The sequence below is a fragment of the Malania oleifera genome, chromosome 12 (assembly GCF_029873635.1).
Source record: "Malania oleifera isolate guangnan ecotype guangnan chromosome 12, ASM2987363v1, whole genome shotgun sequence".
NCBI classification, from domain to species: domain Eukaryota; kingdom Viridiplantae; phylum Streptophyta; class Magnoliopsida; order Santalales; family Ximeniaceae; genus Malania; species Malania oleifera.
In genome coordinates this window covers 79,626,181-79,650,003 of record NC_080428.1, presented here as the reverse complement: position 1 = coordinate 79,650,003, position 23,823 = coordinate 79,626,181, and the positions used below count along the sequence as shown (strand labels likewise).

Here is a 23,823-nt window from a genome sequence, read left to right as displayed (position 1 = left end):
AATGGCGGAATTCTTGTTCATTAATCTAAATATATCGAAAAAGTCTTGAGGCAATTCTATATGGATAAAGTTCATCCTCTGGGATCTCCAATGATGGTGCGATCACTTGATGTTAAGAAAGATCCATTTCGACATCGTGATGAGGGGGAGGAATTATTTGATCTTGAAGTACCATATTTAAGTATTATCGGTTCTTTGATGTATCTGAAAAATTGTGCAAGACCTGACATTGCATTTACTGTGAATCTACTAGCAAGATATAACTCTGCTCCTACTCAACGACACTAGAATGAAATTAAATACATTCTACGTTATTTGAGAGGTACATCTGATTTGTGTTTATTTTACTCGTTTGATTCAAAATCTCAACTAGTAGGATATGCAGATGCTGGATATCTATCTGATCCTCACAATACTAAATCTCAAACTGGATATGTATGTTTTTTTTGGAAAAACTACTACATCTTGGAAATCAGTGAAGCAGACGATTACAACAACATCCTCCAATCATTTTGAAATACTAGCTATTCATGAAGCTAGTAGAGAATGCGTGTGGCTCAGATCAATGATTTCTCATATCTAAGAAAATTGTAGTCTTCAATCAATCAAGGATATTCCAACAATTTTGTATGAAGACAACGCGGCATGTATAGCTCAACTGAGAGGAGGATACATAAAAGGTGACAGGACAAAACATATCTCTCCAAAAGAAGAATGGTGATATAGATGTACAACAGATCCGATCAAGTGATAATCTAGTAAATTTATTCACCAAGGTTTTTTCAACTACAACATTCAAGAGACTGGTTCATCTTATCGAAATGAGACATCTTAAAGATCTTAACTAGAAAAGTTAATATATGGGTGACATCCAATGGGGGGTGTTGTAAAATAAATGGTGGATGTCACCATCCCCATAAATGTCTTCAACACACGTGCCCCATCTCCAATCTCCCTAATGTTTCCCATGTGAATTCATTATTATTATTATCAAACAAACCTACTTGCCCTTTCAATTATAAAAGAATAAGTAAATATATTACTTGCTCCTCCCACGATTATATAAAGGGAATCAATTGATTGAGATAAGGCGAGGAAAAACTAAGAGTGTAGAGTGTAAAATAAGAAGTGTAGAATACTGAGCGTAAAACGCAGAAAGAAAAGAACGTGCAGAAAATAGAGAAGAAAGAAGTAGGAGAGAAAAGAGAAAGTGAGATATTTTGTAAGGTTAGAAGGTGAGATATTTGTATAAAAGTTAGGTATATGTTGTAATTCCTCTTAACATGGTGGATTTCTAATTCTATCTATCCGTGGAGTAGGTATAAGTCGAATCATGTAAATCTGGTTTCACTTCTTATTTATTTTTGTGCTTGTCTCCATTACTTTCTACTTATTTCTGTTTTTTTATTATTAATTCATGTATTATTTTATAATAGACATGTGATTTTAATTTCTAGTTTTTTTTTTAAGGAAAACAACTCGCCCCCTATTTTCATTTCGCGAAAAAAGAAAAAAAGAAAAAGAAAAACCAAGAAGCATGCCATCATCCGTTGTCCAACCGAGTCCAAGACTGACATGGCAGGTGGGCCTCACTCCACTACATATGCATGTTTTCCTCCCGTGAAGCGAGCGTCGCCCCAAACTCCTCGCTCGCGCGTGGGCTGAAAAATAAAATTCATAAAATAGATCTTATTTAATTATTATCATTTTCTATAATTTAAAAAGGAAAAAGAGAGAAGCAATATGAGGGGAAGAGAGGCGATGTGTACATTCGTCTAGCCTCATTTCGCCACACAGCTACACACAACAACTGTAACCCTCTATCTTCTCCGCATGTTCTCGGAGCTCCGGCTCCCCTTAACGGAGCCCTAGCTCTCTTTACCCGACCACCTCAAAATACGAACACTTCCATTTGTTTTCCTTTTTTTCGATTCGCTGCGTTCGGATCTTTGCTTTGATTTGATTTGCTTCTGCTGCCGAAAGAAATGTCGAAGCCTTGGGGAACAATAGGCGCCTGGGCCGCCGAGGCCGAGGCTGCGGAGGCCGAGGAGCGCGAGGCCGCCGCCGCTGCCGCCGACGAGTCCGCTGCCGCGGCGTCCCAGAGTTTCCCTAGCCTCAAGGAAGCCGTCAGCACCAAGACTAAGAAGAAGAAGATGACCTTGTCGGAGTTCACCACCGGCGCCTACGTCGGTCCCGGAGGTGCTGCCCGGCGCGACTCGGCATTCGACTACAAGGGCCTCACTCCCGACGAGATGCTGCGGCTCCCCACCGGTCCCAAGGAGCGGACCGCCGAGGAAATGCAGTCCTCCCGGCTCGGTGGCGGGTTCTCGTCGTACGGCCGCTCCGGGGGTCCTCCGCGCATGCGCGACGGGGATAACGATTCTTCGTGGGGTGGGAGCAGGAGATCGTACGGCGGGTTTGATGAGGATCGTAGGGCTCCTCCTAGGGTTTCAGATTTTGATCAGCCGTCGAGGGCAGACGAAGTCGACAATTGGGCGATGGGCAAGAAATCTCTTCCGTCTCTTACGCCCGATTCCGGTCGGCAGAATCGGTACGGTTCGCTTGGCGGTGGGTCTAGGGCTGACGAGGTAGATAACTGGGCAGTTGGGAAAAGGAATCTTCCTGTGAAATCGAACACCTTTGGTTCAGGGTTCCGTGATTCGGGTCCGGAACCCGATCGATGGACTAGGGGAGGAGGATTGCGTGAGATTGAGCGTGAGCGGCCGCGACTAGTATTAGATCCGCCGCGAGGTGAGCCCGTTGTGAATGAACCACTGAAGACAAATAGGCCGAGTCCATTTGGGGCAGCGAGGCCGAGGGAAGAGGTTTTGGCCGGGAAGGGGTTAGACTGGAAGAAGCTGGACTCAGAAATTGAGGCTAAGAAGACTAGTAGGCCAACGAGCTCGCACTCTAGCAGGCCTTCAAGTGCGCAGTCGAGCCGGTCGGAGGGGCTAGAAGGAGGGGCAAAGCCACGGCCAAAGGTTAACCCTTTTGGGGATGCGAAGCCTCGGGAGGTTTTGCTGGAGGAGAAAGGTAAGGATTGGCGGAAGATCGATTTGGAGTTGGAGCATCGCGCTGTGGACAGGTTTGTATCCCAACAGTTTCTATTATTTGCAATAGTCAATTTTGGGTTTATGTTTTCTGCACTGGGCTTTATCTTATTATGAATGTAGCTGATACTATTGAAGCTACTTGAAATTCATTGTGGTATATTAAAAAGAAAATCAATTTTGGTAAGTTTTCTTCATGGCTTTATGCCTATAGAGGGTTAGCAAATGCTTTAATGACATCTACCCCTGCTTGTGGCTTTCTTTGATGGTTTCTTAAATTCTAGATCTTTTTGGTTTGGGTTATGTTCGTTGAATGTGTTGGAACATTAATTCATATTTCATGGAAGGGCCTTGAGGCTGTTAAAATATTTTAATTTCATTTTAATTTATGATATGTCAAAATGGCCTTGACCGTTTAACTTGTAAACCTGCTTTACAGTTCATGAACACTCCAGAAATTGTATTCCAGTGCTGCGGATGGACTGTATTTTGTATTCATTTTGGTTACATAAATCACATGTGCCTGTTAAAGTGCATTCGTATTCTTTTACTAAAAATGGCTAGTCTCCTCTCCTCTCCTCACTTTATATTGAATGTGTAAACAATGGCAAAGACATTTGAAAACTAAAATTTTGCTGCCATGGTTCGTATTTGGAGTCCAATATAACTAAGCGGCAACAAATGTAGACACATGGTGATGTCCTCTATGCTCTATTTTTTGTGAAACAGATTCCCAGTTTGTCTGTTTCTATATCTTGGTGGCAATATTTATTTGTTTCAAGTTTTGGGAGTGTGGGGGATGGTAATTTGAACCATTAGTTGTAGCTTTGGAAGCACAATGGGTTTGCAGGTGCACTCTTTTAAACATTGTTCTTGATATTTTCTTTCCTTTTCTCCTTTCCAGTTTCATAGCTACCTACACCCTTTATGTTATTTCAGGAGCTCTGTTTGAAAGTATTACTATAGGGGTGTAGGTTTATGGCTAAGTTGGGTTTGTGTTGCTACTTTGCACTTTATGTTTTGAAGGGATTTCAGATTTGATTAATTTAATGAAAAGAATTCATGGGCATTTTCAAGAGACTGATGGCTACCTGTTTGGTCAGTCTGAGTCTGCACTGTCATGATACTCAGATATGCTACAATCTACCTGATAGGGAATGAGGAGTTGCCCTACATTTCTTTGTTTCCAGTCTAATATCGAGGATTTTTCTTACAGGGATGCTGCACATTGTACTTAGCATAATTTTTGTGCCCATACAAACACACGCACACACATGCACATGAGAAATGCATGCATGTGTTTTTTCCATTTTTTTTCCAGGATTAGTATGCATTTATATATTCATCAACCTCTCTCTAAGGGCTTGTCTCTTGTTAAATTCTCAAATGGACGAAGTCATTCAGCTCTTATGTCACTAATGAGTCATCAATTCAAATTTTAAAATTATTTTTCATTTTCCTTTTTAATACAAGTCTAAATGAAGACGAAAAAGAAGAAGAAAAAGGCTCATGCGCCCTACACCAATTTGTGAGCCCAGCCTTTATAGAACATATCCATTCGAGATCAATGATACTGATTTACATTGGTGACCCACTGAATTAGGAAGAAGTTGATTTATTTTTCTTGTAAAATGCTGGATTTCATTTTCCTTTTCAATTCTCCCTTTTGCTTTGAGTCATGATGGCTTGGTAAAATAAAATTGTTAAAAATGACAGCTCAATGAGTGAGGCTCCTACTAAAGCAGGGTCTTCGTCACTATTGGTGGGCTTGTGAAAGATTTGAAGATGGATTTTTGGTGGCTATCTCATGAGAAAAGAAAATCTTACACTTCTTGTTGTTTGTGGCAGTGGTGGGTTTTTTTTCCTTTTGAAGAAGCAATTTTTTCCTGGGATGTTCCATAATAGAACACATCTTCATGTGGCTTTGTAGATTTTTGGTTTTCTTGTTTCTTTTATTTCTCTTGCCCATGTTTTTTCTCTATTTTTCTTCACTTTCTAAAATTTTTACTAATTTTAATTTTTTGGGAACTCTTCATATGTGGATGCATTTGTGCATACAAAAGCCAAAGAAAGCAACCAATTTAGGTTTGGCAAGGTTGCCAAGTCTATCAACCCAAAAGCGTGGTACTTTTTTGAATTAAGAATCACGGTTGCATTATTTAATAATAAACATAGCCAGTTAAGGGGAGAAAACCTTTTATGGATCATTGGATGGATTATGGAGCAAATTGAGAAATGTGGTAAGAAATCCTTTACAGATTATTTGATGGATCAAGGAGCAATATCAGCATGTTGAGTATTATTCTTTCCCAGGTGGGAAGTTGAGTCGGTCGACGGAGTAGGTTAAGTAGGATTTTCTGGGGTAGGTGTTTAGTTGACAGGTTGCTTTCCTTTACTGTTACGGATGCCTGATCAGTGCATCAGTTCTTGATGGGGGATATTCTAGTTTTTAATTCAGTTTTATGGTGTGGAGTACTGGAGTCCCAGTCAGTCAGTCGCTGTTATATCTGATAATTTTTCAAACAGTAGATTCACAGAGTTGAATGTAGATTCAAATGCTAATATTGCTTAATTTGGGATATTATATATAATATGTTGGCGGTGTGTTTCATCTATACTGTGTGATGTATCAGTCCCATAGTTATCAGAAAATGATAACACTCCAAAATGTTTCGAAACATAACTTTTCATTCCAAAATGCTAATTCTAACAACCCAAAGTTTTAATCCAATGTTTTGACGTGGCTTTTTTTTTTTTTTTTTCATTTGATAAAGTGGGGTCTAATTGCATTGTAATTTTGTTTTCGGTCGTTATTAATCTATTTCACAAAAGAAACTCTCTCTAAATTTAAAAACACCTCAACGTCCTCTTCAAAATGTACAAATGCCGTTACAAGGTTTTGAGTTTTGACCAATATATCTATGTAGGTACTAGGCAGACTCTCAAAGTTCCGCATTTTAAAGCATGTGTTGTACTGTGATTGATTCCTGTTTCACAAACTGAAACATTCCACATTTGTAAATAACATTGATCATCAGTACAAATCTTGTTGTGTAGATCAAGTTTAAGACCATATTTTTTCCTGTGGAAATCACGCATCATGTTGCCCTAATTTATTTTGACTAAAAGTTTCTAATTTACTGGTGTTTATGGCGTACTATCTGTCTAGCTCCGCACGCTCCTCTTTAATTGTAAGCAAAGGAATATTGTAGCATTCTACTGACAAAGATTCCTCTTGACCCAAAACTTTATGCACTAGGATGATTATGTACACCTCACCAGATGGCTGTAATTTATTCTATTGCAATGTGGATGCATGAAATAAAAGACGATTTTGCTACCATCACATCTGAATTATTTACCATTTTAAATTCCATTAATAAACAATAATAATCATCCAATTTGAGAGATTATCATAACATGTCATTCTGTTGTGTCACATTGATTCAGCGTGTCTACTGATTACCATCATTAGAACAAAACACCAAAGAATAATTTAATCCTTCTTAATACCAATTTCATCATCTACTATATTTTAATGTGATTTTCTATTAGTTTATAAAGCATAAATAGAGCAGGAGGTTGGTCAGGGTAGTATTGCAACTTATATGGAAGTTGCAGAGTTCTAAAAATATTATATGGTTGATAAGCTTGGTCATGAAAATGTGCATGCTGCATTATTTATAGCAGTCTCTACAAGTTCAATGAATTTGGGATTTTCTTTCTTATTTTACTTATTTGTAGCCAGTCATGTCTCTGTTTATTATTTCATATTTCAGCTTGTCCAAGCTCTGACTATTTTCCAGGCTCTCATTTAACTTTTTGAAGAAGTCTCTCGCTGGATGTCTTAAGACATATTAGCTTGGTACAGCTGCAGCTATATTTGTGGAGAATGTATGCCTCCATCTAATTGAAACCTTATATTGCTTTTGATTTTACAACTTGAATGGTTTTATATTAAATTTAATCATATGTAATTTTGTTCTTTGATTTAACTGGTTAATATGCTATGTGCTAGAAGTATGTTGCTTGGCACTTCTGTCACACTTGTCTTGATTTGAGTAGTTTAAATAGGTTTTTAAGTTTCATAATATATCATGATATTCATTGCTTAGTATGATTGTTATTAGTGGGATACCAAGTCTATCATACCATTAATTATTTTAGTATTGAATTATTGAGGCATAACCTGAATAGGAGATATTGATTTTGAAATGCTTCACTTGTTCAATCGGGATACTAAATGTGCACCTACTGTTTTTTTTGGGGGGCTTTAAGGCAAGATAAGCCCTAGGAGAGAGAGTTACTGGTGTTGGCAAGTAATTGATTTATTGATTTTATTCTTTCATGTGAGTGACTTGGACTGGAGTAGGAAGGTCTGCCTAGATAAGCTCTTGGTTCTGATCATAGGCTTTGAATGTAGCTTTGTTTGGGGCTGCCCTCCTAAAAGGCTGATGGCACTTTGGGTTTTGGAAAAGCTGATTTACTTCGAATGTGGTGGAGCTATTTGACTTGATATATTACTGAGTTTAGAAGATGGATTTTTAGATGGGCTTGAAGATATATTTAGGCAGTTAGACCCAAATTATTGACATGTCTTGTTACTCTTGTTGGGATGGCATTGATGTGTTTTTCTTGCTTGGACTTGGTCTTTGGTGGGGAATTCTTTCGCTGCAGGGCTTTGAACAGCCATCCAACCTGCATGTGGGCAATAGTGAGGTTGTCAACTTTTGTGGTGGGTTTGTGCATTTGTGTAGGCCCTTTTGAGGAAAAATTCTCTGCTTGATTGTTATGAAAGCTTTGACAGCACACTATTAGATACAGAACAAGAAATATCTGACTTGGTCCCTGAGCTTAGAAGGTCGAAATTATAGTGAATCATCAACATTTTCATTACTCTTAAGTTGCTTTCATAACCCCTTTTTTTTGTTGTCCCATTTTAGGGTGTTGTGAAGAGGACCCCCCTTATGCCCTTTTAGTCTGTGTTCCAAACAAAGAGGACCCACACTTCTCTTTTATTAATTTGGTAGTCCCTTGGCATTTTCTTTTTTCCTTATCAAAACTGATGTAACCCATCTATATTATCTATATTTTCTTACTTATTTGGAAATACCATGTGGCTGCAACAACTTCAGCTAAACCTGTTTAGCTTTTGCTATCAATATTGTATTTGATAAATCTAGGATTATTCACCCAGCCTGATGCTGAGTTCCTGTGTGATCATTATTCAACAATTGCTCTTTAATTTTATTGTTGTCCTTCACCGACAAACTTTTAGGAAAGGCTAAAACTGAGCTTTCATTAAGGGTATCATCAGCGTTGTCTGTGTAGTGTTTGTTCTATTGATCGATTCATGATGCCTCCGCAAGATTTAATTGATGCACCTGCTTGCATGTTGATTTGTTTGTTGTTATCATTCTGATACACAGCTTGTAAGTTTCCTGCATCATATATCTTATTGATGCTTATAGGTAAACTAGAGATGTCTTAACTTCCAAAATGGGAAAAAATGTTTCAGGTCCGAGACTGAGGCAGAGAAGATTTTGAAAGAGGAAATAGAGCAACTGAAGAAGGAGATTGCAAACAATAATTTGGTAAATACAAACCAGCAATCTCTACAAGGTTCTGGTGGAGACCAAAGCAATATACATGATATATTACTTTGCAAAGAAAGGGAATTAGAACAGCTGATTCTTGATTTGGATGACAAAGTTCGTTTTGGTTCAAAAACCACTGAAAGACCTGGCTCTGGAGCAGGCAGGTCTACTGGATTTCCTGAGAGACCTCCTTCCCAGTCTGGGTCATTTGAGGAATCAAGAAGTATGGAGTTCATGGAGAGGCCACGGTCACGTGGTACAGGAGATGTGTGGACAAGGCCTAGTGACGACAGAAGAACTTTTCTAGGTGGCAGGGATGGAGGATTCCTTGGCAACAGAGAAATGGCCAGGACAGACAGGTATAGAAGCATCTCAATTACACTCTTTTATTTCTTTCCGTTTTTCTGTTCCATGACTTTTCTTGGCAAAATCAGAGAATTTAACATGCCTTTTGGGATCAGTTTTGGTATATTCTGGATAGGTAGAAACAAAATTTTAGAAGTTCAAATTCTTCCAAATATACGTGAATATGTAGAAAATATTGGAACCAATTTAGAGCTGAAATTCTGGAACTGTCTGCATAACATAAATGTTCAGAGGTGGTTGCTTGCTGTCAACAATTGACCACTCTCTTTGGAAGAATGTTATGAAATCTTGTCGTTATAAAATCTTGTCACATAACTTGGGTGGAAGAACTGGGGCTGGGTTAATTGCAGCTGTTAATCACTTCATCAAAACCCCTGTGCTTAAGGATGCGTCTCCAATAGGTCATGAAAATCATAGTTTGGTGTTTGCTAAACTGATACCCATGGTCATGGATTAAGCACGTCTTTGCACCAACTTTCTAGTTGGAGTGGAATATGCAACAGGTAGTGATCCTCCTTTAGGTTTGGATATACTCACCGTTGGGTGTATGTCCTTTTTCTCAGAGTTGATTTTGGGGTGTGGTTCTGCTTGTAGTTGGTGCCAGCAAGCAACATCTACATAGAAAAAAAAGAAAATTAAATAATTGGATAATGCCTTTAAAAGATTTCGAAATTTGTATTATCCTTGCATCATACTTTTGACTTTCCTTAAATAAATATATATATGAAAAGACTAATAAATAACAATAAAATCATGCCCTACCACTCTCCCATTTTCCTGATTTTATGTGCATTGCATGGTATCCCTGTATTATTTGCTGTTTATTAGTGTAACTGTTACTTAAATGTGTGCACTCGTTTTTTTTTTTTTTGGGTGGGGGGATTGGCAGGTCACAGTCAAGGGACAGATGGTGAACCTGGTGAGACAGAGAAGGCGGAGAAGGCATTCATTAGATCTCTCTTCTTTTGACAAAACCAGCACAAAATAATATTTTTGTGTTCCTCACTTTTTTTGTTTTTTTTTTGAAATTTTAAATTGTTGATCTCTGATTTGGTCTGAGAAGTTGGAGCTTAGAATTATTGGAGGGGATGGGGAGGGGGTGAATTGGGAAAAACTTTTGGTGTTAATCTTATTGTTACATCCCGAAAGGTTGGAACTGTGTAAAATTGCAATTTTTTGGGTGGTGTGTTGAGGCCAGATAGATGCCTTTTTAATTGTACTTTCTTCCCCATATTCATATCTTGAACCTTATGGCTCCCCCCACCTCCTCTCCCTTCCCCCTCATTAGCTTTATTCGCTTTATTCTTATCGCACGCTTTTGTTGAATGTGTTAATCCTTCAATTAATGTATTGTAACATTTGTGGAGAGTGAAATCTTAACCCCCACCAAAAAAATAAAAGCGTTTCTTGTTTTGGTGGCTTGTATTCCTGTTGTTGAGGTCTGTGGATTTACAAGGCTTGAACTTGATATTTTGTTGTGTATTTTGAATTTCATTTGAACTTGAAGAGTGCAATTGTTTTGAGTTTGTGTATGGAAATATGAGTTGGGGCCTTTGAATCTTGTAAGATTAGATCATACTGAACGTGATAATATTGTATTCTTCTTGTTTAGGAAATAAAAACTCAATCAAGTTGCATATTATAAATATTTAAAATTTAAACTTTTAATTATATTAAAAACTAGTTTTAATTGTATTTAATATAATTATGAAATATAATGAAAATGAGTAATTTTGAAACAAATTTCCTGATTTAAATTGATTCTTAAAAAACATGAAAATAAAAATCTTTTGGAAAATTATTTGGAACAATTTTGGAAATGTTTTAAACTTTTACCCAAGTAGAAAAAGCAAGAAGTATAACAAAGGTATTTTAGAACATAAAATTACTCTTTTTGTTCACAAATTTCAAATTTATTTCTATATCTATACACAATTATTTTAAAACACTCTTGTAATTTTTCATAATAATTCAAAATCCTCTTATAATTATATTGGATTTATTTTTTTTATAATCATTTTAAACTACTCTTGCAATCAATTATGTTCTACCATATGATATGATTCTTTACTATGTTTGTCCTCCTCGCCTCATTGAGGAATTGGAAAGCAATGGGCATCTCTTTCTTGTAGATAGGATCAATAAAGCCGGTAGGATGAACAAAAAATTCTCTACATCCTTAAAACCCATTTTGCCATATTTAGACATAGCCATCACAAACAGTATATACATTTTATTCTTGGTGGGCCGATGATATTATTAGATGCATTGTTCTGTCACTTAATAATGATGATAATTCATATTTATTTATTTAGTTAAGGATTAAGGTAATGTTCTCCAAGCATTTGCAGCCCCTCGTTGGTCATCTCCCCTCTTTTTCAAAATTAGTCATTCGACAATATAAGAAATAAGAATCGTTATTTCTATTACTTTGTCCTATACTCTCATTTAATCTTCATCATTTCATAGAATGGACCTTTGGATCTTATTTCAATTTTGACTACAAGAGATAAAAAAAACACACTATTAATATATATACTTACCTTTATTCATTGATTGAATGCCTAAGGATTGGCGGATTCACCAATAAAATAGTAGTAATAAATGTTCAATAAGTTATGATAAAGTTAATTAGAGGTCATTTGTGCAAATGACATTTTCTCTTCCTACTCGAAAAATGTTGAATCAACCTTTCTCGATCAACCCTCTCCCAAGATGTGATGCATAGTTTTCTCCAACTCCAAATCTAACCTCCAGCCAAGCCAAAATCAATATTAAAAGGAGTTTATTCACTAGGTCAAAATTCATGATTAATTATTACACACACACACACACACATATATGTATTGTTGAAAATTTTGTACAAATATAACAATAAAATTAAACACAAATCAAAAATAAAAAGATGATTTATAATTAGTTCGAGATACAAGTATCCTACTCTCTTTAAATATATTTAAGCCCTTTGTGATTTTTGACTTAATCCATGAACTAGTCGATACAACAACATTCTACTTGACTTGTCAACCCTAGGATACAACAATTCAATTTAAATGATTCTGTTCAATTTTAAATATACAATAATGTCCAAAGCTGCATTAAAAAAAAATCTTTTATTATATATGTACTTAATAATTGAATGTATTTATAAAAAAAATAGATAAATTCCTAAATTCAAGATACACTCATATAATTAATATTCTGAATTTATTAAAGACATCAATCAATAATTCAATTCCATGTCGTTGATGTTTTTTTTTCAACATAATATATAAATTAATAATATTAAAATATTAAAATAAACTAACTACAAATATAAATATTGGGCTTTCAGCATCAATGATGTGGACCATTCACCTGCTCTCTTTTTTCTTTTAAAAAATTAAATTACCCGGTGGAGAGCTTCTGAGTTTGAATGGGGCAAGAAATGGCCCTCGCGCTGTATCATTTTCAAATTTATGATGATAATGGAAAAAGAATCAGCCAATTTCGAATTTTTTTCAGAAACTGCGGGGTTCTAGGGCAAGCTTGATCGATTCATTTGCATGAAATTGATGAGCAATTGCCATCCAAGGTCTTGAACTTATGGAGTGGGGAAGACTCAGTACCAGTAGCTTAACTAGACGGAGATGGAAGGGTGGTTCTTGGGCTCTGAGGAAGTGTACGGAGGCAGTGGCAATTGGGGTTTTTTTGGGCGTTTCGTTCTCAATTTTCGTGACCTTTGGACGACGGCGGGCTCTCGGTCAATCGATGGGTTCCGATTGCGATTTCCGGGCGATTTTCAACTTCGGCGATTCAAATTCCGACACCGGCAGCGATTCAGCGGTGTTCTGTAGGGTCCCTTCTCCCAACGGCGACACCTTCTTCGGCAAACCCTCCGGCCGGTACAGCGATGGCCGTTTGATCATTGACTTCATGGGTATGTTGTGCACTTATTAATAGAAGTCGAATCCACTCGCCTCTTATTGAGGCCACTTAATTTATATTTACCTTAGAAACTTAATTGAGTTTCCTTGAGTTGAATTATTTACTAATCCAATTTGAATTTGATATTTATTGTGAAAGTACTTTTTTTTTTTTAACAAAAAAACCCAACTTTATTGATTGTTTTCACTTATGGCGGACTGTAGTTACAAATATGTCACAAGGGCTTTACAAATAATTAACAAAACCAGCCCAGGCACCAAAACCAAATCAAGCGTATCAGACCCCGTATCATTAACCAACTAAAACAAACTAAACATGCTCAAATGAATTCATGACAAAGAAACACAAACAAAAACAAATTATTTGCAAACTAAAGACAAATACTGCGAAACAAAAATCCAAGGAAAACATAGGAGAGCCAAACTATGACAATTAAAGACAAATGCTTGGAATATTCATCTTATTCATACAAATTAGACCTCTCATTTTACTCGGCATCTCATCACCTACAAATTATCTCCTCCTGTTGCCTCCCTCGCCTTGACGAGCCATTGAGCCAAGTAATCCACGACCTGGTTATCTTCTCTAAATTGGTGCTTTATAGAAAATTGATGGCCTTGTAGCTCCTCCTCTAACAATTTCCAAAAGTCTCATAAGTACCAAGAAGAGCAAATTCCAGATGTGATCCAACCCACCACCAATTTTGAGTCGCTTTCAAGTTTCAATACAAATATTTTATATCCCAACTCTTTATAGAACCGAACACCACTAGTAAGAGTCTGCAACTCCACTCCATTGTTAGTACCTGACTTAAATTTTTCAAAGAAAGCGACCTTAATATCATCTGATGAGTCACGGAAGATACCACTACCACCACAAGAACCCAGATTTTCTTTACAAGAGCCATCTATATTTAGTTTCAACCAACCTACAGGAGGTTTTTCCCAAACTACTTTTTGAGAAGTTCTAACTTTGGAAGTTATCGTTTTCACTTGGAACTCTTCCAATAAATTCTCATCAATAGCAGGCAAGGAACCCTTCACGCCTTTTACAATTTTTGCGAGCCAAAACCTCACTAATAACCAAACTGCATTCCCTGATTCAATACTTATCTTCCATGCGGGCTTTACAATGTCTGAGCCATAGTCTCCAAGAAATTATAGTAGGTAACCAACCGATGAACATACCTTTGTGGGTTGACTTTTTGGTACATCTGAACCATCTACTAATTTTTACCCTCCAAGGTTCATCATCAAAATTTAGAATTCTCAAGACAAACTCTGCTCTCTTCCAAACTATACTTGCAATGGCTCCTGTACTTAGATCATGATTGAGAGATTCCTCTTTTTTATCCACGCAAAAGTTGCAACATGAGACCATATTAACTCATTGGAACATGGCTTTCCACATACACATGGATACTTTCTTAGGTAATAGTTTATGTTAGATCCACTCTATCCACAGGTACTACTCCCCTTTAATTCTTATCACCTCCCAAGACGAGGCAATTGAAAATTTTTCCATTAATGGAAAGCTTCCAAATAAACACATTAAGCCCCAATATGTACTTTATAGACGACAGAAAAATCTCATCCGTTTTGGGGACCCATACCAAATCTTTCAGCATATCCATATCTCAATTCTTAGACTCGCAGAAATCTTGAATTTTAAGCTCAGGATGCTGGATTGTGTAAGAACACTCCATGGGGGGACCACTGCTCAAGCACTTATCAAACCAAAAGGAAACTTTTTCTTTTCTAACCTTCAGATAAACATTCTCATAGACCTCTAGAAAGACCTTTAAGATTGTCTTCCAAAACCAAGAGTCCGTAGGAGTATAATTGATTGAAGTCATGTGACCTGATTTAACGTATTTAGCCTTAAAGAATCGGGTCCAAAGATTATTTACCGTCATCAATCTCCAAGCAAACTTCATGTGAAAAGATCTTTGAACGTCATTACGGTCCCTTACGCCAACGCCCCCTTGATCTAGGGGTTAACAAACCTTTGACCAAACACACCATTTCATTTTCGCCCAACCATTACTCTTCCCCCAAAGATAAGAAGAGAGAATGGAGTTAATATTTTTGATCACTACCAAAGGAATTGAGAGAACTGCTAACGTATGTGTTGCCATGCATGATAAAACATGCCGAATAAGGATGAGACGACTTCCCTGAGACAGCAACCTCATCTTCCAGCTCACCACCTTATTTCAAATTTTTGAGACCAATAGATCAAGCATTCTAACAGTAAGGCGACTAGAAATCAAAGGAGCCCCAAGGTACATCGTTGGAAAATTTCCTTTCGGAAACCTGTCAATCTTAAAAGCCCCTTTCTTCTAAAAATGTTGATCTTGTTGGACAAAAAGAGAGCTAATTTCTCCTTGTTGAAAGTATGAGCACTATGATAAAGCATACAAAGCAAAAATTGTAATATAGAAACAAGCCTATTTGTTTTTTTTTTTTAAATCGAGTTTTTGTTAAGTTATATTTATATTATGTAAAAAAATTATTTCTATTATTAATTAAAATTTTTAATATAGATTTAGTTATGATTTTTCATTAGTAATATTTTTGAAAAACTCTTCTTTAGTACTCTTCAAATTATATACACTTTTCCCATTCTAAAAATGAGGTATTGATAAAATAAAATTTTGAATTCATAAACACTGTGTTGGGAGTATGAATTTTATATCTTAAACTTGGATTTGGATGGATTTAAATAAATTTCAGTACAATTTTATATTACACTTTATTGAAATCTAATTCAATTCCAAATTCAAGACCACTCCAAACATGAGGAAAAAATCTTTACAAATTTTCATCTGTTCTAAATATGAAGACATTCAAAGGAAAAAGAGCACACACATATGCCCAAGATAGTACCTTATATGGATTATTTCATATTTTATAATTAAACAAAATGCAGTTGTGTTTTGAAAATAATTTTTTTAAAAAAGGATAGAGTGATTTACATAATTTAACTGTGTATATTTTTTTAGTACTTACCAAGCCTCGGTCAAAATCTCCACCATTTGTCAACAAAAAATATTATCATTTTAGGATACTAAGAATTCTTATGAGTTTGGTGCGTTTTGTGCGAAACCTGGAATAATCCTTTTAAACTCAAGCCACGCCTTAACAAATAAAGTTCTTTTTAAGAATTCTGAGTTGAGTTTGGATTCAGTTAATCAAATGCAGGTCAAGTTTGAAGTTTGATATTCAAATTTTTTAGTTGAATTCAGTTCTTAGCATCTCACTCTCTCTGGTGTTGGTCTTGGTTGCCTTTTGTTCTGGGAGGTACTCATTTTGCTTGGCAATTTGTGTAGCTGAGGAGTTGGGATTACCACATTTGAGTTCATATCTTGACTCCATTGGAACAAATTTCCAACATGGAGCAAACTTTGCAGCAAGTGGATCTACGATTCAGCCGGCAAATGGCAAACTATTTGACTATGGTTTTAACCCCATCTCGCTTAACATACAGCTCTTGCAGTTCATACAGTTCAAGGAGCGCACTCATGAGCTATACAACCGAGGTTAGATTAGAAACATTCCTTCCAAGCGCCCAAAAGAAATCATTCTGGCAGAACAGATTTTTAAAAGTAATGTGATCTTTCTTTTCTAATTTGCAAAAGAGAAGTTTTCTGATGGGTTCGATTCATTTGGGTTTTCCGCAGAAATCTCCCAAACCAAAAGCAGCACATTCCCAAGACCAGAGGACTTCTCAAAGGCCCTCTACACCATGGATGCTGGACAGAACGATCTCCATGCTGGGTTTCTGTCAATGGCTGAGGACGAAATGAAGGCCTCAATTCCTCTCTTGATCAATCAGTCGGCTCTGGCACTGCAGGTAGCTACAACCTCCTCTCTTCCTAATGTTATGTAAACAACCTTGTACCCTCAGTTCGTTTGTACTCCTCCCAACTATGACATATGCATGCAATTGCCTAAGGAGTCCTCTTACACTCTGTGATGTGAATATGGCAAGGGGTTAGGCACTAACATTAATCAAATTGAAAAGAAAGAGAACAAAATAAAAATGAAAAGAATACAACACGTTTGTGATTCTGCAGTGTGCCTACTTTCAGGGAACCCAACTCGTAGATGTATGTTTATATGTTAGCCTTATGTGAAAACTCCAAAGTACACAAAATATCTGCATTCTCAGGGCCTTTTGGGCTACTCACCCTCCACACAAACCCTCCTACTTATTTATGAACTTCAAATGCATCATTGTACCACAAATTTTTTTTTTTCTTTTTGAGCATGAGTTACAACTCATCACTATATTTGTACTTCTTGTTCAAGTTTATACTTTTAACTGCTTCTTTTTTCTTTTTCTTTTTTGGCTTTTGATCCTTGTTGGTGGTTCAGCAACTCTACGAACATGGAGCAAGAACATTTTGGGTACAAAATACCGGTCCCATTGGCTGCTTGCCTTACTGCATTGTAAATGATCCTCCAAAGCCAGACAATATGGACCAAAGTGGATGCATCAAGTCCTACAATGAGGTGGCTCAGGAGTTCAACAGGCAACTCAAGGAGAGGGTGTTCCAACTGAGGACCAAACTACAAGATGCGGTGATTACTTATGTCGACATCTTCTCGGCTAAATATTCTCTGATTTCCAATGCAAAGAAATATGGTAAGTTTTGCATCCACCACTTGTCATCTTGTTTAAGGTGCGCACGAAAGGTTAAGGAATGCATTTGAAAGGCAATTGTTTTTCAGAGCTTTCTGAAGTGGATTCCTTCTGTTATTGACTGCATTTGCTTTTCTCTGGTCTCATTCAGTGTTTCAGGCATATGGGATTTGAGTAAGTGGCATAGGTTTCAGTAGTATGATTATGGATGTATGATTATATCTTCATTTTGGCTCCATTTGGAACATTAGAAAATACAAAGGAAATGAAAGAAGAATAAAAAGGAGACTACTTTGTTTTTTGTTTGATTGTATATATAGTAAATCAATGATGTCGGTCACTTTCAACTCTTCTTACTTTTTAGTCATATTTGAATACGTTTGCATTCTTCATACAATTGAGATGGAGACAAAATACAGTGAAAAAGTTATTTCCTCATTATTTTCTGCTTTCCTTCTCTCTTGCAAAACATTGACCTAAATGGAGCACTGGAATACCTCTGTGAGGGTTAGATGCAATGCAAAATGTGGTAGACTAATTCAATATTCAGGATGTTATCTTCATTTAGAATCTCTGTCTGATGTGTTTTTACTCTCTCTCTCTCTCTCTCAGGTTTTGTTGATCCTCTTGGGTACTGTTGTGGGCACCATGGGGACTACAACGTGGACTGTGGGAAGAAGACAATGGTTAATGGCAGTGAGGTTTATGGGGCTGGTTGCAGTAATCCTGGGGAATACATAAGCTGGGATGGCGTTCACTACACTGAGGCTGCAAACCGCTGGGTAGCCAACCTCATCGTGAATGGGTCACTCTCTGATCCTCCTGTTTCCATCTCTAGAGCATGTCAAATCTCTGTTCATACACACTCATGACCTCAAAAAGATCAACTCAAAAGACAAGAATTCTTCTTTTGTGTTAGTAACTAACTATTGTGTCATCTAATTTTGGTTGGCATTCACTGATCAAGTAGTTATTTTTTCCCCTAATCAACTCTGTTTAAATTTATTTTGCGCCTTTAAGACGGACAGTATTTCTGATCCTTCGAACGACTACACCAGGGGAAGGGTACCAGTCGGTAATAGCTGAAGGCAGAAAACACTTTTATGGAGCAAGGGCGAGAAGGAAGAGAAGAAGAATGAGTGGTTGCCTAAATGAAGAACTAACTGGTGGCGGACATTTCAGAGTGCGGTCTTGTCTTGGAGTTCAAGACATGGCCAAAACTAGTGTGGTTTTAGGAAGAATCACGTCTTTGTGAAGGAAGAGAAATTGATGGAGATCCTCCACTATTATAATATTATAATGTATCAACAAAAATAACCCTCCTCCACTATACACAATTACGAATCATTTAGGGGATTTTTCCCTTTTTGGTAATTGTTACAAACTTAAACACTGCTATGTCACATTCTGAAAACTTAGGAAATATTTTTGAATTCTGTGCTTACCAAAATTGCATGCATAAATATTTTGTAAGCAAAATTACAGAACGACTAAGGCCTTGTCTACTGGGCTGTGAGGCCCAAGAATTCCCCATGATCCATGACCTTGGATCCAACAAATAATGTCCTATGATTCGCAAAACACTAATTTTGTTATACTAGATTAAGTATTACAAAATTGATTATTTTCTTTTGACAATTTACTTCCATTTTCATTCTCCGCCTTAAGTAAATTGTCTATGTTAATGTAACCTTATTATAAGATTAAGTCTTTTTGCCAAATTTAAGGACAGGCTGTACAATTTTCAAGTTTTTTTTCCCCCCAAATTTAAGGTAAAGTGTATATATTTTATACTATACTTTTATATTTGATTGAAATTCAAATAAATTGAAATTGGAAGTTTGAATTTTAGACTCCTAGCACATGCTTTAAGGTAGACTTGCCACGTCACATTACCATTTTGGGGCTTCTTCTCCCCCTACTAACGTAACTCGCCAAGGCTCTCGCTCTTCTCTCTTCACAGTTTCTTTCTCTCGCTCTCTGGAGTCTGACGCTAACCATGGAGTCCCGGTGGGTTCTGACGGCGTTAACGGTATTAGTTTCGGCAGCTTTAGCCACGAGTACTACAGTAGGCGGCGGACGGTGTGAATTTCCGGCGATATTCAACTTCGGGGACTCAAATTCCGACACTGGCGGCTTGTCTGCGGCTTTCGGCCAGGCGCCTCCGCCCAACGGAGAGTCTTTCTTCCATGGGCCCGCCGGCCGCTACTCCGATGGCCGTCTCATTATTGACTTCATTGGTAAGTCCTCCCCTCTTAATTGATCCTCTCAATAATTAAAATATATTGACAGCTTTATATATTTTGGTTGAAGTAAAAATATCTGTTTTCTAAAATTATCCATATTAATTATCATTGGAGATTATAATATTGTTTATTTTGAAATAATAATTTTATAGTAACAACCACAGCTGCGCTGTGGACCCGCTTTACCGACAACCTCATCTGACCGTCCATTGATAAAATGATTCTGATTTGATCAGCGGAAAACCTAGGACTGCCGTACCTGAGCGCGTTCCTGGATGCGGTGGGCTCCAACTTCAGCCACGGCGCCAACTTCGCCACCGCCGGCTCCACCGTCCGACCCCAAAACACCACCCTCTCTCAGAGCGGTTTCAGCCCAATCTCCCTCAACGTCCAGTTCAACCAGTTCAACGACTTCCACCGCCGATCTCAGATCGTCCGATCCCGAGGTAACATTCATCTCACCTATCAAATATTTCATCTCACTTTTTACACTGAGAAATATTTGAAAAGGAATGTAAGATTTTGGATTTACAAATTATAAAATATTAAAAGTATAAAAGGTATTTACTTTCTTTTTGAGATTTGACCCCCAAAAAAAAATCTTTGTTAAGATTTTAAAATTTTTATAGGCTTTTTTGAAATTTTAAGTTTCGCATAATTTTTTTTTAATATTTAATTTTTAAAATTCTTACACCTCCTTAAAAAATTTGTCTTCTTATAAAATATAAAAATAGTCTATATATTTTTAACAATTTTTTTTAAAGAAATAAACTTTTAAAACTTTAAAGAAATTTTATAAAAAATATTAAGATCGTACCTTTTTGTCAAATCTCAGAAAAGATAATTATTTTTATCAAATATTATATTTAATATTTAAAGTTGTAATACACAATAATATTACTAAAACTACGTTTTTTATATATAAATCTAAATTTTAGTGTGGAATTTACTTAAATATCATCATAAGTCCATTTAATTTTAGAACATTTTTTTTTATTTTTTTAAAATTTAATTTTTAATAAATTTTAAAAAAATTACACTACAGAGCATGATTTCTGACTTTGAATTTAAATTTATATGAATTTAGAAAAATTTCAGTACAACTTTATATTATATCTGTATCCAAATTTAATAAAACTCCAAGTCCAAAACCTCTCTGATTATAGAGTTAACATATTTCTTTAATTCAAACCCAAATTGAGGATGCATTAAATGAGTGCACTCCTTTGATATTTTTTATAATTATTTTAAAAGTTAAATAAAAAAATAAAATTATTTTTTCAAACAATTAATGTTATTAAAGTTTGATATACATACTATCATGTTATTAGAGCTGGTTAATAGGAGGTCCAGCAGAAGAATGTTAAAGTTTGATATACATTATTGACCTACGATATACCTATTTTAGCCCATTTCGTCATCTACCATGATCTTACATATCAACGGCTCTGATTTTTTTCCTTTTTTCCATGGAATTAAATGATAGGGGGAGTGTTTCGGGAACTCTTGCCTAAGAAGGAAGATTTCTCTGGTGCCTTATACACCTTTGACATAGGCCAAAACGATCTCACAGCTGGGTATAAACTCAACATGTCGACCAATGAAGTTAAAGCATACGTCCCTGATGTATTGGATCAGTTCTCAACCATCATTAAGGTGAGGCACTAATTCTAAACCATATTTAATTTGTAAAACGAAACATAATGAGATCAAATTTTAAATAAAGAATTTGAAAAAATTAAATGATTAAATTCATTTCATTTTGCACGATTTTGTTCTATTATTTTTTCTTATATATCAAACATATCTTAAAATTTTGATATTTTGCATCCCAAGAGGAGCTCCTAATTTTAGAAAAATGTGCATGTTGGGGACAAGAAAAAAATAGGCCTTCCATAAGAACTAATGTTGTCTTATCCTCTCATATAATGAAAATACAGTAAATAATGATATGTAATATGATAAGCCTCATAAATACTGGGATAGGACCTAGTGTTCAATTTACTTTCATTGAATGGGAGGACGGAGGACTTAATTTTTTTCTCATTAGGGTCGATTCCCGGATACTTGATACAAGATTTGGGGAAATCAATTAATTTTATTAACCCTAATCACTCAATCACTTAAAAGAATCACGCGGGGTTTGGTTGGTGGAACAGTTCATCTATGATCAAGGAGGTAGATTCTTCTGGATGCACAACACGGGCCCTGTCGGGTGCCTACCGTATGTTTTGGACCGTTTTCCAATCACAGCAGGACAAGTGGATGCTGTAGGATGTGCGAGCCCATTCAATGATGTGGCACAATACTTTAACAGTAGATTGAAGAAGACAGTGGAGCATCTGCGGAAGGAACTCCCTCGGGTTGCGATCACGTACGTCGATGTTTATTCCGTCAAGTACTCCCTCATTAGCAAAGCCAAGAAGTTCGGTATGCCCTCTTACTCTTGGGCTCTTTCTCCTTATTAATCCTTCTTATTTTTTTTTTTTAGAAAATTACTCCAAAATGCTTAGGAAATTTTCTTATATTATGCCGTGTTTATTAAAGTTTTTAAGTAATTATAATTTTAATAATTATACATTTAAATATTATACTTATATTTTTCTAAAATAAAAAATTTGATACGCATTTTATTATGTTTAAAATAGTATAAATTCAAATGATAAAAAACATTCACCTCTTCTGAGATTTGACAAAAAGACAGAGACTCCTGAGGTTTCAAAAATGTCCAATACCTTCCTTGAAATTTGTCAAAAAGACATAGACCTTTTCTAAAAAAAAATTATTTTTTAAAAAAATACAAAAGAAGATTTGTGTCTTTTTGACAAACTTCAAAATAAGTCCTTGAAATTCTCAAAACCTAAGGAGAGATCCTTGAAACCTTAAGGAAGGTGATTAATGTCTTTTTACCAAGCCTGAGGGAAAGTCAACGGGTTCTTGAATATTTTGAAACCTTAATAGAGGTCATTAGATGTACAAACTTATAAATTTTAACTTTAAATTTACATAATTTTGTATAAATGTATTAAGTTTTTTTAAAATCTATAAAAATACAAATTTAAAACTTGAAACTCATACTCTCCAATACAATTATTATTATTTTTTAAATAATAGCGTTCTAAGTTCTTTGTGCAATAGATTAATTCACAAGAATAATTAGTTCGTCCTTCTACCCTTTTATTCACTTCTCAAAGGTTTGAATATAACTATTATAGTTTAAAGATCAAACTTTAAATTTATATTTGTTCAGACTTTATTTACTGTGGAAATTCCAATGTAAGATTTAAAATCTGCAGACATAAATCTTAATTTTATTAACTATAATATGTTGGTTGGTTGGATTGTTTGGGAACAGGGTTTAAGGAACCCTTGGTGGCATGTTGCGGGCACGGGGGGAAGTACAATTACAACAGGCACGTGGGGTGCGGCGGGAAGTTGAAAGTGCGTGGGAAAGAAGTGATGGTGGGTAAATCCTGCAAGGATCCGTCCGTCAAGATTATCTGGGATGGGGTCCATTTCACCCAGGCCGCCAACAAATGGATCTTCCATCAAATAGCGGGCGGCTCCTATTCGGACCCTCCAATCCCATTGAACATGGCCTGCCATGCCCATTCCCATACCCATACCCATACCCATACCCATACCCATACCCAACCCATACCCACCATGTCTAGGGTTTGACCAAATTCAGAAAATAACCTCAAGTTTGATTTAATGGATCCGTAAAAGCATTCCTAATAAAATTCAACACTTGAATTCTATTAAAAATAATTTTGTGTTGTCATCCATTTAATACTACTATGATTTTAACTTTCACATTGAGAAATTTGCACATTATGATATTTTTTTTCACCATTTAATACGCATTTTGTCAATAAGTAAATACACAGTCAATTAAATAACACACCACATCTAATGATTTTATTTTCCTAACCATTAGCCTCAATTCCATTTTAGGATTTACTTATTACTAACAATCGTCTCGGAATT

General features: G+C 36.2%; 3 protein-coding genes across 7 annotated transcripts; all 3 read left to right on the top strand.

Annotated features, from left to right (window-relative positions):
* Window positions 1-1,747: 1,747 nt before the first annotated feature.
* Window positions 1,748-19,037, top strand: LOC131144269 (eukaryotic translation initiation factor 4B2-like). Of its 2 annotated transcripts, XM_058092807.1 has the most exons (3): window positions 1,748-3,085; window positions 8,569-9,006; window positions 9,903-10,438. In XM_058092807.1, exons 1-3 carry the CDS (start codon window positions 1,986-1,988, stop codon window positions 9,925-9,927), a joined length of 1,563 nt encoding a protein of 520 aa, XP_057948790.1. In that variant the 5' UTR covers window positions 1,748-1,985; the 3' UTR covers window positions 9,928-10,438. The 2 variants fall into 2 exon arrangements, with proteins under 2 accessions (XP_057948790.1, XP_057948789.1); XM_058092806.1 differs by having other exon boundaries at window positions 1,754-3,085; window positions 8,569-19,037.
* On the top strand, window positions 12,355-19,037 carry LOC131144270 (GDSL esterase/lipase At5g14450-like). Of its 4 annotated transcripts, none has more exons than XM_058092809.1 (6): window positions 12,599-12,932; window positions 16,272-16,481; window positions 16,623-16,795; window positions 17,320-17,590; window positions 18,200-18,501; window positions 18,646-19,037. In XM_058092809.1, exons 1-5 carry the CDS (start codon window positions 12,599-12,601, stop codon window positions 18,457-18,459), a joined length of 1,248 nt encoding a protein of 415 aa, XP_057948792.1. In that variant the 3' UTR covers window positions 18,460-18,501; window positions 18,646-19,037. The 4 variants fall into 4 exon arrangements, with proteins under 4 accessions (XP_057948794.1, XP_057948792.1, XP_057948793.1 ...); XM_058092810.1 differs by having other exon boundaries at window positions 18,616-19,037; XM_058092808.1 differs by having other exon boundaries at window positions 18,608-19,037.
* Window positions 19,038-19,074: 37 nt separating this feature from the next.
* Window positions 19,075-23,601, top strand: LOC131144271 (GDSL esterase/lipase At3g26430-like). The gene is made up of 5 exons (XM_058092812.1): window positions 19,075-19,827; window positions 20,070-20,279; window positions 21,320-21,489; window positions 21,993-22,263; window positions 23,189-23,601. Exons 1-5 carry the CDS (start codon window positions 19,587-19,589, stop codon window positions 23,512-23,514), a joined length of 1,218 nt encoding a protein of 405 aa, XP_057948795.1. The 5' UTR covers window positions 19,075-19,586; the 3' UTR covers window positions 23,515-23,601.
* The last annotated feature ends 222 nt before the right edge of the window (window positions 23,602-23,823 follow it).

Excerpts from the sequence above, each read along its gene's own strand:
- LOC131144271 (XM_058092812.1), top strand. The coding sequence starts at position 19,587 with ATGGAGTCCCGGTGGGTTCTGACGGCGTTAACGGTATTAGTTTCGGCA. Across the intron at positions 19,828-20,069 it reads TCTCATTATTGACTTCATTG|CGGAAAACCTAGGACTGCCG; the intron begins GTAAGTCCTCCC and ends TGATTTGATCAG. Across the intron at positions 22,264-23,188 it reads TAGCAAAGCCAAGAAGTTCG|GGTTTAAGGAACCCTTGGTG; the intron begins GTATGCCCTCTT and ends GTTTGGGAACAG.
- LOC131144270 (XM_058092811.1), top strand. The coding sequence starts at position 12,599 with ATGGAGTGGGGAAGACTCAGTACCAGTAGCTTAACTAGACGGAGATGG. Across the intron at positions 12,933-16,271 it reads TTTGATCATTGACTTCATGG|CTGAGGAGTTGGGATTACCA; the intron begins GTATGTTGTGCA and ends CAATTTGTGTAG. Across the intron at positions 17,591-18,199 it reads TTCCAATGCAAAGAAATATG|GTTTTGTTGATCCTCTTGGG; the intron begins GTAAGTTTTGCA and ends TCTCTCTCTCAG.
- LOC131144269 (XM_058092806.1), top strand. The coding sequence starts at position 1,986 with ATGTCGAAGCCTTGGGGAACAATAGGCGCCTGGGCCGCCGAGGCCGAG. Across the intron at positions 3,086-8,568 it reads GAGCATCGCGCTGTGGACAG|GTCCGAGACTGAGGCAGAGA; the intron begins GTTTGTATCCCA and ends AAAATGTTTCAG.